At 42.2% G+C, this 21,668-nt stretch overlaps 2 protein-coding genes across 3 annotated transcripts; both read left to right on the top strand.

Moving 5' to 3' along the window:
* Positions 1-327: 327 nt before the first annotated feature.
* Positions 328-1,779, top strand: LOC123147065 (uncharacterized; the record flags this gene model as incomplete). 2 transcript variants are annotated; one of them, XM_044566312.1, is given in 3 exon segments in its annotated part: positions 328-1,126; positions 1,246-1,320; positions 1,408-1,779. In XM_044566312.1, coding segments are annotated over 3 exon segments (1,063 nt in total), but the record flags the coding sequence as incomplete, so codon positions are not given.
* A 12,006-nt stretch (positions 1,780-13,785) lies between these two features.
* On the top strand, positions 13,786-21,017 carry LOC123149698 (3beta-hydroxysteroid-dehydrogenase/decarboxylase). The gene is made up of 8 exons (XM_044569404.1): positions 13,786-14,204; positions 17,515-17,604; positions 17,688-17,821; positions 18,026-18,184; positions 19,565-19,687; positions 19,762-19,841; positions 20,308-20,515; positions 20,597-21,017. Exons 1-8 carry the CDS (start codon positions 13,955-13,957, stop codon positions 20,663-20,665), a joined length of 1,113 nt encoding a protein of 370 aa, XP_044425339.1. The 5' UTR covers positions 13,786-13,954; the 3' UTR covers positions 20,666-21,017.
* Positions 21,018-21,668: the final 651 nt, after the last annotated feature.

Raw genomic sequence — 21,668 nt, 5'->3', positions numbered from 1 at the left:
GAACTCAATCGGGCCAAGGGCCGTGAACGGCGAGGTGGCATTGCCGCCGGCTTCGAGTTGGGGAAGAAGTTTTTTTTTAGCACAAGTTGGGGAAGAAGTGGGAGAACTTTTAGAGCGGCACGAGGAAATGGGCTACAGAGGAACTAAAGAACATGGGTTTGATGGGTGTAGTCAGCCCAATTATAATCAGCCTCAAAAAAGATTATGGCCCATCCTGGCCTTTTTGTTCTTCGGGGTTGGCCGACGAGCAGAGCAGAGTGAGAGACTGAAGTGGGGAACAATGGCGCTGGAAATCGGCGGCGACGTCCACAGGCCGCGGCTGCCGCCGCCGGAGCCGCTGCAGCTGCGCATCCTCTCCTTCCTCCCGCTCAGGTCCGCCATCCTCGCCTCGTCCCTCTCCCGCAGCTGGCGCGGCCTCTGGGCGCGCCGCTGGGAGGACGACGGGAACCCCTCCTCCTCCCTCCACCACCACCTCCGCCCCTACTCCACCCCTTGTTGCAACAAGCTCCTCGACATCCTCGAGCTGCGCCAGTCCCAGGGCCGGCGGGGGCGAAACGACCGCTACTCCCTCGTCGTCGACACCCTCTCGATCCGCCCCCACGGGCTCGGCCGCTACCTGGCCGCCCGCTGCGGCGTCGAGGATCTCCGCGTCGAGCTGCGGAGGGCGACTCCGGACACGCCACTCCTCTTCCCCTTCCCGGCGGCGGCCGGCCCCGCCCTCGCGCGCCTCTCGCTGCGTGGCATCGGGCTCTCCGGCCTGCACAGCAGGGCCGCCCGGCCGTGCGCTGCCTTGGAGGCCGTCCTCCTCCACTCCGTCCGCCTCGACTTCCAGGAATTGGCGAGGATGCTGGCGCTGTGCCCTCGTCTCCGCGTCCTCGGCCTGCGCTCCTGTACGGGCATCAGTCGTGTCGCCGTGACGCCGGCGATGGGGCTCTCCAGCCTCAGGACCGTCACCATCATAGACTGCAGCTCCCTCATTGGTGTGGACTTCGCGGTGGTTTATAGCCTCCGGTCGTTCCGCTACAGCGGCGGTTTCTGCTTCTATCTGCCCGGCGATGCCATGTTCGCCGACCTCGACATCCGTTTCGGCATCAAGAAAAGCCGCAATGTCCTCATCTGCCAGAAGGTCTATTGTCTATTGGAAAAGTTCTTGTCGATTTTTCATCACAAGTTACCATATGCATGTAGTGTGCATGATTAGCATACTCAAATGACTGAATTCTGTTAACATTTGCACTTTATCAGGTGTTCAGTGGCTGGTCCGAAACCCGTGTTTGCTCGAAACTTGCTACCCTCACCATCTGCAGCAATGTCCTCTTTGTATGTATGCATTTCTCTGCTGAACTTCGGTTTAGTTTGTGATATTTGGAATCATGGACTGTTTGTTAACCTTGAATGCCATCTTAGGTTGTGTCTTCCTTGCTTAATGCAACCTCACATGCCGAATCGACCAAGATGGTGGGCGACTTATTTCCAAGAATGACGGAACTACAGTTGATTATGTTAGAAATGAAGGCCCCTGAGCTTGCAAACATCTATGTGTTCCTCAAGAACAGCGGCTGTTCTAATCTGGAGAGGCTTTTTGTGCAGGTTTAACAACTGTTCGTTTGCAAAATTGATTGTTTGAGTTTGTTGGTAGTCAGTTGTCATTTTAGTGCACTGACATCTTTATTGTATTTTCACTTCTGCTTCGGTACACCCTCCCCCCTCACCCCCCAAACACGTGAACGGCCCAGATTAATCGATACCTCTTCATAAGTAAGGGCACGATGGTCATATATTAGAAATCATTCATCTGCTGTATACGATGTATAGTGAGCTGGGCCGGCCCATCTTCCCTTCTTTTTTTCCGATTTTAAATCACGAAAAAATATGAGGCTGAGAGGAATCGAACCAGGTTCTACCTTGTACAAAATTCGACGTGATAACCAACCGGCGACTTGAGCACTTGTGTTTAGTTAGTTATGTCTTGTCCTTTTCTTCCTTGCTCTTTCCTGTTTCTGATTTCCTTTTTTCTTAGTTTTTCAAACATTTTTTTCGGTTTTCATTTCCCTTTTTTTCTTTTTAGTTTTATTTTCCTTTTTGTTTTACTTTTTCTTTTGAATGTGCAAACTTTTTCGGTTTCCTTTAAAAAAAATTAATGAACCTTTTTTTTAATATTGATGAATCTTTCTGGAGATGAATGATTTCTTTTTTAGAGTAGATGATTTTTAAGATGCATGATTTCTTTTTCCGAGCATGATTCAAGATGACTCTTTATTCATTTCCTGCAAAAGTTGAGTAGAGATTTCTTTTTTTCTAAATTGATGAATCTTTATTCAAGATGAATGATTTCTCAAGATGAATAAAGTTTTTTTTTCTAAATTGATGAATCCTTCTAGCAACCGAACACCCTTCATTGAACATGGTCTAGTTTTGGATATTCTTGAAATGACCCCAACTTTTGCAGGAAGGTGGGCATTGCCCATGGTAGGCACCAGTGATAGGTTTGAATGATTTCTGACACCGCATGCAACTTGCGACACGCCCGATCATTTATCGGTCTTTTTTCATCGGAAAAACTCCAAAAAATGCAGAACTTGTTGAAAATCCAAACAACTTGGCATGGTGTCTTGAATTGGTCATACAAGGCCATGAAAAAATTGGGTCCATTTCAAGGATGTGAAGAAAACAACGTGCTCTCAAAGAGAGCCTTCTGGCAACCGAACACCCTTTATTGAACGTGGTCTAGTTTTGGACATTCTTGAAATAACCACAACTTTTTTAAGTAGGTGAGCATGCCCATGGTAGACATCCATGTCAAGTTTGAATGATTTCTGACATCGTATACAAGTCGCGACACGTCCGACCATTTATCGACCTTTTTTGGCTGAGAAAACTCCAAAAAACGCAAAATTCATCAAAAAACAAAAAAAAGTTGGCATGGTGCATTTAGTTGGCCATACAAGGTCATATAAAAAATTGGGGCAATTTCATGGATGTCGAAACACAACGTGCTCTCAGGCGGAGCTTTTTGACCTACCTGAATACACTCATTTGAACATGGTCTATTTTTAGATATCCTTCAAATGACCACAACTTTTTCAAGAAGTTGAGCATGCACATGGTAGGCATCTATGTCAAGTTTGAACTATTTTCGACAGTGTATGCAAGTTGCCACATGTCCGAGCATTTATTTTCTTTTTTTTACCGAGAAAACTCTAGAAAATGCAAAAATTATTGAAAACCAAAACAACTTGCCATGGTGTCTTGAATTGGCCATACAAGGCCATGGGAATAATTGGGGCCATTTAATGGATGTCTATTTTTGGATACGCTTGCAATAACCCAACTTTTGCAAGCAGGTGGGCCTACCCATGGTAGGAATCCATGCCAAGTTTGAATGATTTTCGACACCGTATGCAAGTTGCGACACGTTCGGCAATTTATCACCCTTTTTTGACAAAGAAAGCTTCAGAAAATATAAAATTTGTAGAAAACCAAAAAAACCTTGGCATGGTGCCCTGAATTGTTGCCAGTGAAAAAAATTAGGTCATTGGACGGATGTCGAGAAAAAACATGCTCCCAAACGGAGCCTTTTGACCTACCCCGACACCCTACGTTGAACATGGTGATTTTTCTACACGAATACAAAAAAATCGAGCAAATTGAAAAAAATTGTTACAAATTTTTATTCGTAGTTTTCTTGAAATTCCAAATTTAATAGTGACTTTCCTAAAATGTTAAAAGAAAAATGTTCGGGTTCAAAATTTTGTTAGCTCTTTGTAAAAATGTTTGTGTTTTGACATTATGAGCAATTTGAAAATACAAAAACATTCCAAGGAATTCATAAAATGTTCGCATTTTGAAATAATTGTTCATAGTTTCAGAAAATGTCCATGTTTTCAGTTTTGTTCCTCTTACAAGAAAATGTTCGTATTTTAAAAATTTTTTCTGTAGTTTCAAGAAATGTTCTCACTTTCAATTGTGCTCTTATTTTTCTAAAACAAAGTTTGAGGGTCTGAAACGTTGTTCACAAAAGGTTTGTGTTTAAAAATATGTTCACAGATTTTGAAAATGTTTGGGTTTAAAAAAATTACTTTGTGAAACAGAAATTCACATACGAAATTTAAAAAAAAATAGATCGTTTTGGACTAGTGATGTTATGCACTCGCAGGAGTTTGTGTGTTAGATCCGCGCACCCATTTATGTATTTGTGAATTGGTGTTAAAGTGTTGCCGCTTTCACTAATTCTTTAGGCGTGGCAGTCTGTAGCGCTTGAGTTAGGCTGCCGAAGTGGCTAGCAGCGGTTGGAATTATATGGCTGGTCGTGAGTTCGATACCCATATAGGGCGTAATTTTTGTTGATTTTCCAGCGCAAATGGGCCGGCCCAGGTTAGCTGTGCCTGTGCCGTATTCCAGCGTAGAGGAGGTCCTCCTACGTACAAAACTGGATACGATTTGTCAAAAGTCTAAATTACCCTTTATACGCTTTGTGAGGGGGGGTGTACCGAAGCATTCCTCTTTTATTTTTATTTCATCATAATGCTTCTAAAGTGATCACGGTTTGTGCTTGCAGCTCCCTACTGCACCGAGCGGGCTCTTGGTGGATTCGTTTGACTATGTGGGGTTAGAGCCACCACCGGATGTTTTGGAAAACCTCAAGGTGGTAAAGATTACGATTTTCAGTTGGAACCGCTATGAGCTGCAGCTGGTGCTTTTTGTGTTGAGGAAGGCTAGCTCTCTTCATAAACTGGTACTGATTACTCCCAGTTTGGAGCCGTTGCATGTGCCCGGTATCCAGAAGGCAGACCTTTTGTTTCTTGCAGAAGCTGTGGCGAATGGAGAAGTAATTCTCAGTGGGTCTGACGATGCGGCAACCCAGCCATTTCATTCAGATGTCTCTGCCGACTTTTAGTTGCTAGTCAGAAGTGGAATTATGGCCCTATAGCTTGTAATATTGTAGCACCAAGCTGCCTTTGGGGCGTTGTGACTGCCGTGAGAAAGTAAATTTGTATGCTACAAGGATTAGCATGACATATTTTGGTATTGATCGTAGCAAGCTAATAATGATGCAGCTCATCAGGCTAATATATTCTACAGGGACTACTGCTGGAGAGGATAATAGATCTATTGTAGTGCTGACATTCACAATTTATAAAATTAAAGCCTGCCCTCGAGTCATGAGTGGTTCGCATTTTTACAGAGTTCCCACTTGCAAGTGCCCTTGGGTGTTCATGTCTGTTGTCATGCATTTTTCTTGTGATGTAGTGGCGTGGAAGGAATGTTTGCTGGAAGTGAGGCTGTATTGCTAGAGGTGGTGTGGTGTCGTGCAATTCAGGCCATGTTATTAGGCTTGGTTCAAGACTGGGAGTCAATATCTATACTTTGATTTATCTTTCGATATTTCTCTATGCTGTTTTGTATAGTCAACAATTGAGATTCCCTGTTTTTCATTGATCATAGTATGGCTGAGTTTGTTTCGTGAGCAACCTCCTTGCTCTTTCAGATATTGTTTGCTACATATCATGTAACCTTGCTATATATTGCCCATGCTGTAGGTATGAACTATTTGTTGCATACTCCGTATTCATTTTGTCTGGAGGGTTTAATATCGTCAAGGAACTACTCCCTCCGTCCCATAATGTAAGAAGTTTTTTAACACTAGTGTAGTGTCAAAAAACGTCTTACATTATGCGATGGAGGGAGTATCTGTTGTGTGTTTTGTTTCAGCTGCACTGTGTAAGGGACAACCTATATACGCTCTAGGTCAAGTTATGGTATTAAACATAATTTTTATCCTCAAACTTCAGTGGTTCTGTGGTTTTGTTGTTCTGAAGTTTCAGTGGTTTTGTTAAACATAATTTGTTGCATATTCATTTTGCCTTGATGTTTGCTCTGTGGTTCTGAAGTTATTAGCTTTGCTTTTAGTTACCATTCTGTACTCAAACTTTATGTTCTCCCTCTATCTCTATTGCAACTTATTCCCTCAGCTTTGCTTTTGCTTCTTATTAGTTTTCCCTCTATCAATAGGTTCTCAGTGAAAAAAAAAATTATGGCATGTCTGAACAGCAATTCAGTCACAATGCTCCATAAATAACCCATTTGTGTCAACTTCTGTGCATGGATGTTGTCTTTTAGGCTGTTTCCTTTTAGCAACTCAAAAACACCTTTATCATGTGCATAGTGCAGTTAACTTGTCATGTCTCATACGGCAGTTAACATCGTGTTTTTCTTATTGTCATCCATAACAGGAGAAACATTTTGCAGGAATGTGGTCAGGGAATCACGATTAACAAGAGAAACATTTTGTAGGAAAGTGGCCGGGGAATCTACACTAGGTAAGGTTAATGCCAGGAATGGGAGCCTATGCTGTACCGTCACTCGCGACCACTGTTATGGCTGACGAGTTCCAGTTCAAGTGGCATGGTAATCTCTGAACCACCGGGTGCTCCTTCTCCTCTGTATCTCTTGATGCAACTCGATTGACCACGACCGTCCTTGAATTCGTTCCATCCAGGTTACTTTGCCGTGGACACTGACTGTCACCCCTGTACAAAAGCTTGGATTTTGTTTGCATGTAGGGAGGAAAGTAGAAACGTAGTGATGCCATAGGCTTTTTTGTGGCCAAAAGGCCTTTTTGTGGTTGTTGTTACACAGTAGTAGCCTTTTTGTTGTAGTAGTTGCAAACAAGACTCTTCATTGAAGGAAAAAAATGATGTCAAGAGAGGCTCGTTTTTAGCACACCTTAACCACAAGGCAGTTTTTGGCAACGACCGACCCATCCTTGTAAGAGAATGACTGGCTCTATTTTTGCTCTCTTTGTGTGTCCCAGCAACGCAGCGATCGGTGATCTATTTGCCTCCGGTTCCTTGATCTATTTGCCTCCGGTTCCTTAGGTTGTTGTGTCTGAGTGTGTTGCTGTGTTTCCAGGGTTTGTTGAGCTGTGTCCTCAGCATTAACCCTTTTGCTACCTTATTTGTCTGTGAGACTTATGTGTGTGTGTATGAACCTTATTGGATGTTTGGCTCGGGCGATTTGCTTTATAATATAAAGCGGTATGAAAGCCTTTTTCGGTAAATTAATCACTGTGATATCATAACGTTTCATTATTTCGTGGTCTTGATTTGATAAAAAAAATTCAAGAAACGGAAGTGGTACCTCTCGCATGCTAAGTAAGCGCTCTACATGTGTTTGCTTAATTGACAAATTCGCCTGCAATATGCAAGACGACATTACAAGATGAAAGCGTAGTTGTAGCCTTTCTGTTGATAATTGTTTCTTATCACACGTGGACCTTTCCATTGAGTGCACCACATGTTTCATCCTCTATAACACCGCTCCCTACGTTAAAGAGCTCACATTCAATTGATGTCTTCAATTAGAATTGGGTGACCGATTTTGACCGGGTCAACAGTTTTGCTTCAATTCTTTTACATTATACACTATGCTTTCCAATTTTGAAGGGCTCACAATTAATTGACGTATTCAATTTAGAATTGTGTCATCCGATTTTGACCGGGTCAACGGTCTCTCAAGCTCTCCTATTCAATTCTTTTAATTTACTATGGTCCCTAATTTTGAAGCTCTATCAATCAATCGAGGTATTCAATTTTTGATTTGGTTTATGATTTTGACCGGGTCAATAAATTTTCACCCTCCCACCACCTAGAAAAAAGAAGCATCACCATGTGATATTATAGCACCAATATAGTATATGCAACCACTGACACAAAAAATTCTCTAGATACATAAAAATAGATTGGTTAGCCGTAGCCAGCGGTGAGCCGGCGGAGGTGAGTTCGAAGGTTGTCAGTGTTGGGAAGAGGAAGGGGGCGGGACATGCTTACTAGGAAAAGAATCTAGTGGTCCAGTTCAGTGGAGGTGGCCAGAGGTGGTGCCATCGCGATGATGAGGGGAAGGCAAAGCTGGCGCGGTATATTCAGCGGCCACGAGCGGCGAAAACATGTGGTTCAGCCGGTGGTGGCGGGAAGTAGATGAACATAGGAGGGCGGGAGGTGGAAGAAGGCCATCTAACCATTGGCTTTACATCAAACAATGTAGAAAAAAATGACTGACCCAACTCTTTTTAGTCGACTAACCCCTAGCCAGGCCCTAACATACTAGGTCAGGTTTGTTATACCGTTAATATTATAACTTATCAGCCATGTAAAGAAGATCGGGTTCTCATCTCGAAAGAAAAACAAATCTGTTTTTTTTACGAATCCCCATATCCAAACAAGGGACGTGGACTCTTTAAGCTCAAGCTTCTGGACACCCCTTATCCTTACCCTCCAATATTGCTTTGAGATATGTACTATACAACTAACTACGCCAAATTTTCCTTTTTTTTGTTTCTTCCAAATAAACCTACACATGAACTTCAAACTTTGCAAGACACCAAATCATTCTAACTACAATGTGGGAAAACTCTTTCAGACTTTTTGGTTCAAACATAAATATACGAAATGAGATTTTTCTTATTAAAAAAATGTTATTGTTAGTATTTGTATTAGACCCAAAAATCCGAAAGTTTTTCCTCACATTCTAGTTAGACCATTTTGTTGTACTGCAAAGTTTGAAGTTCAATGTTGTTTTATATGGGAGAAACAAAAAAGACAAAAGTGTTTACATGAATCACAATGCAGAAATGAGTGGCTAGATAAGGGGGTGTCCTGAAGCCTATGTTGTACAACATGCTATCGTCCAAACAAGCGATAAATCATGAGTGGACATGGTGCCGCACGAGGTCTATATCTCATGATCCATGTCTCTGAGATTCGTACCATATTCATACGTTAATGAGTGTATATCACATACTGAATATTCATCCTTGCAGTATTCTATACACAAAACAATCAATGCATAAGGGGACACATGGTTGATAACCGTGACCCAACTCATTTACTAGGAGCAAACATCCTTTATCAAGCACATGTCGTAAATGTTAAGTGCATTTGAAGCCTGCACCTAGGCCATAATCACACCAGCTCTCTCCATCTAGTTTGTTTTTTTGCGAAACAGTGTTGTTAAAATTGAAGTGTGGTATTTTAGTGTTGCTGTATGTTTTAGACTGCCAATTTAAAACTGAAACCTTTACGTGTTTCAATTTCTACAAGAAAAATCAGTTGACTTCATTCATCATATTTAACATGAATCATGAAAGCAGATACAATTTGAATTTTAAAATATAACATTAGTAAAAAAAATCTAGTTCATTCCCTCACATTCATCCTCCCCCTAGACTGATTGTTCAACTGCTGAGTGTTATATTATGTGATCCATTGCCCTCCATGTTCAAATCTAGTTCATTAGCTCCTTCAACAAGTATCCATTCAGAACAGGTAGCTCTCCTTCCGCTCATCCGATGGCCTGAATGGTTTAGTTTGTCAACTCCTTCTAATGATCTAATCCATCACGGTTATGCAACCTGTGCAGAATAAGCTGGTGGACATTGCCAGCTCATGTACTACGTTACCAACGAGCCTAGGAAATCGATAACAAAAACCCTCCGAAGCACATATTTTATGTATAGGAAAGGTCTTGCTATAGTAGTGCACATTAACGGACGGCAAACCTTCCGCCTTTGCTTGAGCTTGATGCCATGGTCACCTTCTCGTTCTATCTTCTCCCAGCGAGCAGGTTGGAGAAGGTTGTACTATGTAGGAGTAATATTGTTACCTTCCCGTGAAATCTGTTACTACCGGCTTACCTTAACATGTGTATGTTTTGTACATTAATTCTTAAGGGAATGTCCCATCATCCACGAGGCATTAAAATGAACGCAGAGCTCTGATGAACCGATACAAAAATGAACTTTGAGAAAAACAGACCAAAACGAAAACAGACGCTTGTTAATTGCCATTCAAGGCATACGGGTTTGAGACAGACATATTTAAATGGTGTGGACCAGCGTTTTAAATGGCCTGCATCACATTAACATGGCATAAAGGTAAGGACCATATTTTGCATGTGTAATCGCTTGTATCCAACTCTATTTAAGATGGCTAGCCATCAACCCATGTGCATGTATCTGCTGAATTAACGTGACGTTTGTTTGGGCATTCATTCAATCACTATATTAGTTGCTAATCTCATAGAATGAATGGACTACAGATTCCATCCTCGTGCGCCACCATGTCCCGATATAAATCACGAGCGGAAATGCAGCCACACAAGGTTGATATCAGGCCCGCTCGTTTCCATGTGATTCGTGCAGTTGGAATACATCGAGCCCGTATAATCAATTCCATCCCATCGTACACAAGTTGTATAGCATGCGTATTACCTCTGACCACGCCAGCAGATGGCCCACAAGGCAACCTCATGCATTGAAATGAGACGCGCAATGAGTATATGTCAGCCCCAACAACTATCTCCATCCCGCTGCCCGGCCCTCAGTCTTTTTGAACGTCCGGCTTGTTTGTTTCTGTTACTCAACTATTCTTCTCCGTACTCACTCCCCATTCCTCAGTTTCATCATAGTTCACAAGCATGTGTTCATTCATGTCCCGGTGCTGCAAGTCCACACCACCTCCATCCCACACCACCGTGAACCAGTTGACTACGCTACCTCTCATCCGTTGCACCAAAGCAACATGGGCTACGTTATTTTGTTTGTCACAGGCACGGAACAAAACCCAGACAGGCATTTCTGTTTGCATCAAAAACCTTTCCATCCGTCATCTGCACTCCGGGCTAATAATTTTTCTGTTTGCATCACGGTGGATGAAGTTTCTAGAAATGGGAGTGCAAGTACATATAGTACTTGAGTGCACGATAGGGTCACCTGATTTCGCACTGGGTCCATCGCCACATCTCACTTCTCGGATAGAATCAAGCATGGCTGTTGAACATTTTCATCCTCGACCTCCTCAACCTATTGGCCATGGCCTTGCTCCGCATACTCAAGCTCTAAAGCTTATCCCCTAGACGAAGAGAGTGTCCCTATAGTCAACGGGCGCCAATAATCTGTCAGTCGTAGCTGTCCAGCAATTCCATATCTAGTTTTTTATTCGTGCACCATGGACTGCATGTATCTGCTAGTACGTGCTGCCACTAGTAAAAAAAAGGGTCAAATGTGAGACACATTAGTCCCGGTTTATAACAGAACCGGCACTAATGTGTCCATTAGTGCCGGTTCCAACGGCTAGGCGGGAGGAGCTCTTTAGTACCGGTTCGTGGCACGAACCGGTTCGCCACGAACCGGTACTAATGAAAGTGGTGGCAGGATGTAGTCAGAGTGGGGCCCCTCCAACACCTTTAGTACCGGTTCGAACCGGTACTAAAGGTCGTCCTATATAAACCCTTCGTCCACCAGCACTCTATTCTTCCCCCTTTCCCTCTTCCTCTCCTCTGTTCTTCCCTTCTTCCTCTTGAGTTTATCACAAAATTTGCCCCAAATTTGTCAAGATTTACAGGCCCCCATCCATTCAAATGATCACAAAGATTAGCAACTTTGTCCTTTCATCTCTCATTGCTAGATTAGCTCTTGCATTGGTTTATATAGTGATTAATTGTGGGTTTTAGTAATTTGGGAGGAATTATATGTGGTAGTATTTGATTTATATGCAATTTGAGGTCAAAATAACACTTAGTTTGCATATGTAGGTGTGGTTTACTTAGTGCCTTCTAAATCTCCGTCGTAACCACCGTCGATCGCCTGCACCGTCCCGTCGCCGGCACCACCTTGTGGTGAGCCTCTTGTTCATGAAATTTTATATAAAAATTGATGTTTGTGTGATTTGGATATATAGTTACTCGTATAATTATCTTACCCGTACGTTGTTTGTTATACATAGTGCCATGGTTTTGATATCCGTCCCCGTCGGCCCTCGTCCTTGTTATGATTCGGATGTGGTATATTCTCTTTTAAAACTAGTTGCATTTCGTGTTTATGACAAATTATGCCCATCAAGTTGACATAGATATTTTTTCTAGGAGGTATGTGAACCGGAAATTCCAACCGACCCTATTGTCGAGAGGTTAAATTTAGTTGAAAGAGAAAACGAGTACTTGAAAGAAAAATTGAAAAGAATTGAGGGGGAGAAGATGGAATTGGAGTTGCATGTTGCCGATGTCATCGATGATCACAAGATCAAGATGGAGAAAATGCGCTTGAAGATTAGAAAGATTAGCGCTTGAAGATTAGAAAGATTAGCGCTACAGCTATTCATGTATAGCAGTAGCGTGGGACAACAGGCGCTACTGCTATACGTTAGCTGTAGCGCCTTATTAGTAGCGCTGGTACCCGCGCTACTGAGAGGCCCAAAACCCTCGCTGCTGTTAGGTTTTTCCCTAGTAGTGCAAGTATCTATCTAAACATACAAATAAGAATATTTTTCCTTTCAGAAAGAAGATAAGAACAAGAGGCTCACCACGGTGGTGCCGGTGATGAGATCGGCGCGGGTGATCGACGGCGGTGAAGACGGGGGCGGGGCGTGACGGACCGCTAAACCTAGACAAATATTGAGGAAAATGGAGCTTGAAGGTCGAGATTGGAGAGGAGAAAGCTTAAGTAGTGTGGCTCGGGCATTCCATCGAACACCTTGTGTGCATAGGAGGTGAGCTAGAGCACCACCAAGCCCTCTCCCCCTCGGCCAGAAAAAACAGAGCGGTGTGCTCTGCTCTTGCGCGAGGGGGTACATATAGGCACCACCATTGGACCCGATTGGTGGCATGAACCGGGACTAAAGGGGGGCCTTTGGTCCCGGTTCATGCCTCCAACCGGGGCCAATGGTGGTGGGCCAGGAGCCAGGACCATTGGTCCCGGTTCGTCTCATAAACTAGGACCAAAAGGTCCAGACGAACCGGGACCAATGGCCCACGTGGCCCGGCCGGCCCCCTGGGCTCACGAACCGAGTCCAATGCACCCATTGATCCCGGTTCTAGACTGAACCGAGACTAATGGGCTTACTCGGCCTGAACCTTTGCCTCCTTTTCTACTAGTGCATGTATGGTCAACCGTAGTTGCCGTAACTAATTGTCACATATGCACACCTGTAGTTGCCATCTATCACCGTGTGAGCGTCATGTGGACGAAGAGCTGTTTCGCCCACACGTTCAGGGAAGCGTTCCTGTGTCCGTTCGGGCGAGGAGGACCCACACGTGTGGCACTAAATGATAATGCCTACACAGCACTGGGTGCTTACATGACTCTCCACCCAGATGGCAACTGCTTCAAAAATTATGCATGTGGATCAAACGACATCAAGTGCATGTGGGCATGTTGATAACTGTCGCACGTGTGGACATTATTATTTTAATTATTTTTAAGATGGGCCAATAATTATCTAACTCTAAATATAGGTACCTTGCCACACGCAGGAAACCAACAGAGACGACATAAAGATCACCCGCCACTCAACCCAACAGGAACAAATCTCCTACCGACAGCTGTTTAATTGATCACCAAGGAAAATTAATACCGGCCTGCACCCATCAATCCGCCCATGACTTGTCCTGCAGCTCATCAGGACACACCGAAAATATTAATTATTGCATTTATATACTTTGTCGGGCATATAAGCAGCCCATGTGCTTATTATTACTCTCTCTGTACAAAATATATTTAGGTACAGAGGGAGTACTATTTTGTGCGGCGCACCATGCATGGCTGCCTTAAATCCGATCGACCTACCATTAATTAATTTTCCTATAGTATATTTGGTATTTTACAAGAAATTAAGTCACTAATACAGCAATGCAGAGTCAGATAGGTCTGCCATGACATTATGTTTTCCACCTAACGGCCAATCGGTCACTTACTCCTGCCGAGAAACACACGCTACTAATATGCCAGTCGTTTTAGCATTTCCTTCATCGTCGTCGGTCTCCTTGATCAGTCATAGTTTTCTTCAGGGCAACCCAAAGGATCGAGCGACTAAAATCATCACATCCGTATATAGTACAGCTATCAAGCTAGCAGCTGGATTGTACTAATACGTACGTACAGTACTTGCTAGCACGCGCATGCATGGATCCTTCCCCGGTCGGCCAGGAAGCACGTCGGTTGTGCGCGGTGACCGGCGGCCGGGGATTCATGGCGAGGCACCTGGTCGCGGCGCTGCTCAGCTCCGAAGATTGGCGCGTGCGGATCACCGACCTCGCCCCCAATGTCACCATGGAGCCCGACGAGGATGATGCGCTCCTTGGCGCCGCTCTCCGTGACGGCCGCGCCGCCTACATCTCTGTCGACGTCTGCCAATTGGCCCAGCTCACACAAGGTACTTCTATTATTCTTAGGAAAATAAAAGTACATAGTGCGCATGAGTGTCGTCCGGTGCGGCGGCATCCCAATGGAATTTTGATATAGAGAGAATCCATGCGTGCATGCACGAATCTTACACATCATACTAACATCATTGTACTAATTGCTTTTTTCAGTTTTTTAAAATGTTTTGTCTAACTAACCGTTAATCTGATTGGTGATCCGTTTTCACCGGTGAGCTCGTCTCGACGAACCGCTTCAAAACAAGATCCCATGTTGTCATGTTTTCTCAAAAAAAAAATTTGTCGCCTCTAGTTGCCAGAATATGTCAACATAGTTGCGAATGCTAATTGTGAACAGTTGCTGCAATAATTAAGTGTTGTTACCGGATAATAGGTATGTATGTTTTTAGATGTTGTAACGTTTATGAAAGGTATAGAGTGTTTGGTAAAAAAAGAGGTATAGAGTGAATTTCTAAGTGTTAACAATAGGACAAAATAGGCATTAAGCCACAGAAATACCATCGACCAAGTTTTCTACTAGTATCTATTGAAGCTCACCAATATGGCAATCAAGTTAATTTAATCTGACAATTGAGTGTATCATAATCTAACAACTAAGTGATAGTAATCAGGCAACTATCTTCGGAAAAAAGTTGCCAAAACATATTGACAGGAGATCTAGTTTTTAAGATCTCGTCGTGAGAAAACTAACGGTGAAAGTGGATCATCAATTGACTTCATGGTTTGAGAGATGAAACTTTTTAAAAATTTAAATTTAGAAGAATATCTATTGATGTCATGTGTTTCGCATGCATACATGCATGCATGAGAGAGAGAGGAGGGAAGCCGCCGCATGGGAAATCCTACATGTTGGTGCCGCTACGATAGTCAAGTCTATTATTCTTTTATAAGACATTTTTTAGGGTAGGTAGGTACTCCTATTATTTTGTCCGAAAGTATTCCTTCTTTAGTTTTTTTAACTTCAACTAAACATTTTGTGAGTTCATGGCTTCCAAACACAATTGAGTTTCAATAATATTTTTGCCCCCATACAAAAAATTAACAAATGTACACACGGTATTTCATCAGTATTTTTCTTGGACTTCATCATGTATCATGTACGCCGGTAGTTTCTTTCTTTTTCTTTGGCCTTTGCATCATTGCGATGCACACGACAATTCTTATCTATACCTAATATTAAAGGATGGTGCCTTTCTCTGATTTCCGGTCTGTCCGCCTACCCTAAGTTGCCTATAAAGTTGAAATAAATTATTCACCATGCCACCCATAAGTACAAAAGAAACTCTTTGTTAATTGTTTCTTTTATTTTTTTGCCAATCATTGAAACTACCCTTAATATTGAAGTAAATTACCACCCCATCACCCGTAAGTAAAAAAAATTATTCGTTAATTTTTTCTTTGAATTTTTCATCTCTCATCAAAACTGCTCCTAAATTTGATGTAAATTACCCACCTCGCCACCGTAAAAGTGAAAAAAAATGAGTGTTCCTCCGAACTATTGGTACACCATAGGGCCCTTCTGTTTTCATCCATCATGAGACTGACTTTTTCTTTTCCTTCTCATACACGCATCAATGATGTACTCAAAAAGATGCACGCATCAAGGATCAAGTCCAATATTGGTCCATTGTGAGCATGTTAGAATGCATGTCTTACGTCAACATTCGAGCCGGTTGATGCACAAATATTCAAATACGTGTATATACATGTAGTGTGAATATTCGAACTTAATTTGAAGACCACGATTTTATTGTCTCGTTGCAACTCACGGCCCTTTTTGCTAGGTAATTATTAAGCAGAGTTAAGACCAAAGACAACCACTGATAAACATTTACAGGATACGAAATAGTAAACACATATAACGGAGTCTACTTCTTCCACAACAACGCATTCAAGAAGGGATCAACGACCCAGTGTTATCGTCATCACGTTGGACCAGAGACATGTTGTACATGGATTTTCATCCTAAATACCAAGATTAGTTAGTGAAGACCAATACAACATCAAGTAAATAACGGTTTCATCACTACAAGTTCTTTGCTTCTGAGCCCTACCAATAAAGGCGTGAAAATCGTTCTTACCACTCCACACCACCGCAAGTCACACTGCAGCATCCAAACAGTCGGAGCCGGTGCCCCGATGCTAGAAGCCGGTGGGGAACCGCCGGCATGCCCCATGCCCATCAGCACCAGACTCTGCCGATGGCGCCTTGAGCCTCCTTGTGTAATGGTCGGTGCCCTCGCACCAGGTGATAATCCCCTTTGTGCCGTCAGTGAGTGTGACATGCGACCACCACCGCCGTGCCTGCAAATGCATTGACGGGCCTGTAGATGCGCTATTTGCACCCCTTGATCATTGAGGACGGGCCCTCCCGACCAGTGGAGGCCGCCGCCGCCATGACTATCCGCTTCTCCGTCGTGGATGATATTGTGTGTTGTGTCGTCGATGCAAACGTGGACACCATGAGATGCTCCCGGATTAATTCCCGGTGGTCCAGTGCACCAATCCATCCACCCGGGCAGCCCCAATGGTGAAAAACTAGATCACAAGTTAACTGTTGTGAAGTATCGTGAGGAGGGCCCCTTTTATATCAGCAGCCAAGGCCACCCCGTGGCGATGAGGTAGAGCTCATGGACAGCGACTGCGCCATCACTGCTCCCCATGGTGTGCTTCCAAACTACTCAAGGCTCTGCTCACTTGACTATGCTTGTGGAGCGCGAATGGCAGCGAGTCTCCAGGCGGCCCGACACACGTAACTCTGAACGCTCCTGTACCTGCTGAGGAGAGAGGTCGACGAGGCCTCCGGTTGCTCACGGGCTGCCTGCAGCCGCGACCCCCGGACCTTTCCAGCCCTGCAGCATCTCATGGGGAGGCGCACGCGCACCCTGCAGGCCATCCGCCGACCGCAGCCGCCATGGTAGAAGGGTGAGTCGTAGATGTGAAATCACCTCCCCGTGAAAAATAGATATGGAGGTTTCTTCGGGCGTGCGATCTCTTCACGTCGATAGCTTTCTACATTTATAACAAGTTAGTTATGTTTTAAAAAGAGAAGCAAAAAAGAAAGAAAAATAGCTAAGAAATGCTATGAACAGATGTGAATCTATCAATTCCTTGTTTAGGTAGCAGAGGAAATGATTAAATGTGATCTATGTCATGTGGTCTTCTCCACCCTAGGACAAAGAGTCTATCCAGCGGGATAGACAATCTTGATTCCTTATTCTATCTCTGTTCTTGACTAGAAGAATATTTTGCTTAAGCTCTGACCACAAGAGTTATAGTATATTCGTGTCTTGTGCACTGCAGCTCTGGAAGGGGTAGATACTGTTTTCCACACTGCTACCGCGGATCAGATCAAGAACAACTTCCAACTCCATTACAAGGTCAACGTCGAGGGTACGCCAGTTTAATTAATCTTTTGAACATCAGGCAGCTGGTAGATTCAAGTTAATTCATTTTTCCTGTTATCTCGAGCACAGGGACAAAGAATGTCATCAAGGCTTGTAACACATGCAAGGTTAAGACACTCATATACACTAGTTCCAGTGCAGTTGTATTCGATGGAGTTCATGGCCTCTTTGGTGCAGATGAATCAACACCATATCCAGATAAGGTTGCCCCACATAATTGAATAAATCAATTTAATTTAGTTGATTGCTTGTCACTCCCTCCACTATTGCATCTTTAACTAGTGTTATAGTTTATATCACTAATTCTAGTTTTTAATTAGCTTCTCAATAGCATATTTTCCTTCATTCTTCTCTTTATACAAATGGCACAGTACGTATGGCTAACCTTGCGGTTTTCTTGTTATCAGTTTCCTGATGCATACACACAAACCAAGGCAGAAGCCGAAAAACTGGTGATGAGAGCCAATGGAATAGATGAGCTTCTCACTTGTTGTATACGTCCTGGCTCCATCTTTGGCCCTGGTGACACAATAGTGCCAACTTTAGTTTCTTACGGAGGAATGATGGTAAGTACATCTATATTGCACATAACATGATAAAATCACCAAAACATAGTTCTAAACTAAATATTTTCAGTAATCTAGGTTTTCAACCTCTCTTAATATATAGAAAGTTAATTTGGAAAAGTTTGCAACATGCAATGCTTCCTCATGAATATGGTCGTAAAATCATCAACCTCGCACATTGAGGTAGGCTGTAGTAGAATCAGAACATACATCATGTTTTTTCCGACAACATGGAATGAAATTAGACTTATTTATATGAATAAAAAGGGGCAGGAAACATTACAAACTTGGGTTAATTCGAGGAAAACTGATTGAACTAAAACAACTAGCAACTTTCCATGCTAACTAGGCTTGGACCATAACCAAATAAAAATTAGCTGGCCATCAAAATTGACAACCACACATACAAGCGGGGAAATATCAGGTGCTCTCGTCCTTGGAGTGCTCCCCATGCTCCAATTTGAAAACACCAATTTTAATTGTTTTAAAAATTCTAAAAAAATATATGGATGTTCACAAGGAATATGACTACAACCCCCAAGACTTTCAGGTCCAAACTCAAAATGTACATTCAGATACAAAAAAAGACAAATTCAGATGTGAATAGTGTCAAATGTTGTTTTTGTCTTTTTATGACACTATTCAGGCTAGATTTCATATTTTTGTTTCTGAATGTTCATTTAGAGTTTGGACCTGAGATCTTTAGAAGTTGTAGTTACATTTCTTTGGAACATTCATGTTTTTTTAGAATTTTTTGAAATACTTAAAACTGTTTTATTTAAGTTGGAGCATTGGGAGTACCCCAAGAATGAGAGCACCTGATATTTCCTCACATACAAACTTAGACACACCCCATTCCGTCCTGCTAGTGCTACCAAACGTAGTCATCTTCACCCATTGCAGGAAAACCCCTGAGGATGCACCTCTATGCCCGCTGCAGTGGAACAAGCCATGATTACCAACCCATGGATACTTGGTGGTGAAGACATATCTCAAGGGGTGGTGGATCTGGGCCTCACGACTACTAAACCTATTCGGGATTTTTGGCAATGTCACTAGAATGGGTGCAACAACGGAGGGTGCCTCCATTATAGGATACACACTTGTCATGTGATGTTTTTTTCATTTAAAAACACAATATATTTTTTCATTTAAAGACTCTCTCTTTCTCTCTCTCTCACTCACTCACTCTCTCTCTCTCACTCACTCATCACTCTCTCTCTCTCTCTCTCTCTCTCTCACACACACACACACACACACACACACGTACACACATGAATATTACCTAAATTCATATAGTTTTACAAAAGAGAACTTTATATACAACTAGATTTATTGTAATCTAGTTTGAAGCACATGACCTATTATTTATTGTTGCAGATCATTGTTGGTGATGGCAAGAATTGTGATGATTTTGTATATGTTGAGAATGTGGTGCATGCTCATATATGTGCCGAGAAAACCCTTTCTACCAAAGACGGTGCAAAGAGAAGTGGAGGCAAAGTATGTACATTTATTGCCGAGCAGGAAAAATGTGATTCACCTTAATATTCTCCTGACATATTTAATTTTTACAGACCTACTTTATAACTAATATGGAGCCAGTGAATATGTGGGACTTTATTTACATGGTTTTGGAAGAACTTGGATACAAAAGGTGATATTTCCTATTCCCTTGTACTGTATCAATTCCATAGTTCACATTTTTAACCTCTTTTATCAACAATATATCTAAGTTACTTCAACATGCATAATATTATGCTTCGATGAAACAAAATAAAGTGATTGTCCTATGCCACCAACATCACATGTTCCTACATTTGCACGCACAAACGACTTCTGTATTTATTCAAAACAACTGAGACTTAAGGACATATTATATGTTGTGGATTGGTTGTAGAACATAGTACATGTATACAGCTACATGTAAATGTGGGCTTGCATTTTGTAGAGTAAATAGTCACATTTCTTCATTGTTACCTATAATTATAGTGTATATGTATTAAGCTATCAGGCAACATAATGTTACATCACCAAGATATATTTTCGTTAGGACAATGGTTTATTTCTTCTAATAGGAGTAATAATTGTTCATATAACTAACTAATGGAACTATTTTGCAGCCGTTTCAGATTAAGAATACCTTTATGTCTTCTGGAGCCGATAACATTTGTGGTAGACTGGAGCTATAATAATATATTCTCGCACTATGGAATGCGTCAACCCAGCATGCTAACATCCACAAGAATTAAGTATGTGACCCTCAATAGAACATTCAAGTGCAACAATGCTGTTGAACAACTTGGTTACAAAGCAATAGTGTCACTCAAGGTTGTTACTTTAAATTTTCTTAGTTCAATTTCTATACTTATTATTTTTTTAGCTAATACCTTTTATGACCTTCGGTGTTAGGAGGGAGTAAACATGACTACCGATTTCTACAAGCGCTTAAGGGCGCGAGATATGCACATTTCTATTTGAGAAGGGAGAGGGTGCACAATTCAACAAACGCCAACCCCTGCACCCAACAATATCTAGATGTATATCCTTCTATCTGAAATCGAAGTGTGTTTGCGATATTAGACCATGATAAGATTCACAATTTATGGTACCTATCACTATGAATTGCAGATGAAGGAAAATATATATACATGTAAAAGTTGAAATTGATTAATTTGTTGTGTGGTCAATCCTACCACTCATGAAGCCTTTTTGACTAGAAACTATTAAAGGCGATCTTGGTGTGAAGTCAAGTTTGAAAACATGATTAGGATCTTGTGAGTCATAAAAATCGGAAGCATGTTCAACATAAACAAGTTCACATTTATATCCATTCGATATGTGTAATGTGGTATTTATGATGTGTAACACAGTGAAGCGAGATCCTAGAAGCCTATTGTCTAGCTACGATTGTTTATATCAAAATAAAGTTCAAACTTTGATCCGGTGTGAAGCCTTGGGCAATAAGTCAAGCTTTATTTTGCACCACATCTCGTACCTCCTTGTTTTGAAGACTCACTTTGTGCCAATGATTGCGTGCTTGGCAAGTTGGCATCATATCTTTCTGCCAAGATCGACACTTGGTTTTGGTGAATTGTATGACTGACGACTGAGCATGGCATAGAAATATAAAATCAACGGCCCCTTTTTTGTTATGAATATTGGAAGAAAAAAATAAAACCATCATTCATACATACATACATACATACATACATACATACATACATAAGTGTCTAGTACCACATGTGTCTAGAGAAGAAGACGATGTCTACCTGATGGTGGGCTAACACCAATGGAATGTCTTCAGTTGCCAATGTCGCCCCGACGTTAAACGTCCGTGACAACATGCAACCCTAAGAAGATATCCAATGTGCAAACACATCCTGACTTATCACCTAGTAGGGTGGGGGACTCTTTAACTCTCACACTAATGTGGGTTGATTTACCTATGACACTAGTCTACCATATTTGAGTTTGATCTTCT

This window comes from Triticum aestivum, chromosome 7A, assembly GCF_018294505.1.
Source record: "Triticum aestivum cultivar Chinese Spring chromosome 7A, IWGSC CS RefSeq v2.1, whole genome shotgun sequence".
NCBI lineage: Eukaryota > Viridiplantae > Streptophyta > Magnoliopsida > Poales > Poaceae > Triticum > Triticum aestivum.
This window is presented reverse-complemented; position numbering and strand designations above follow the sequence as displayed.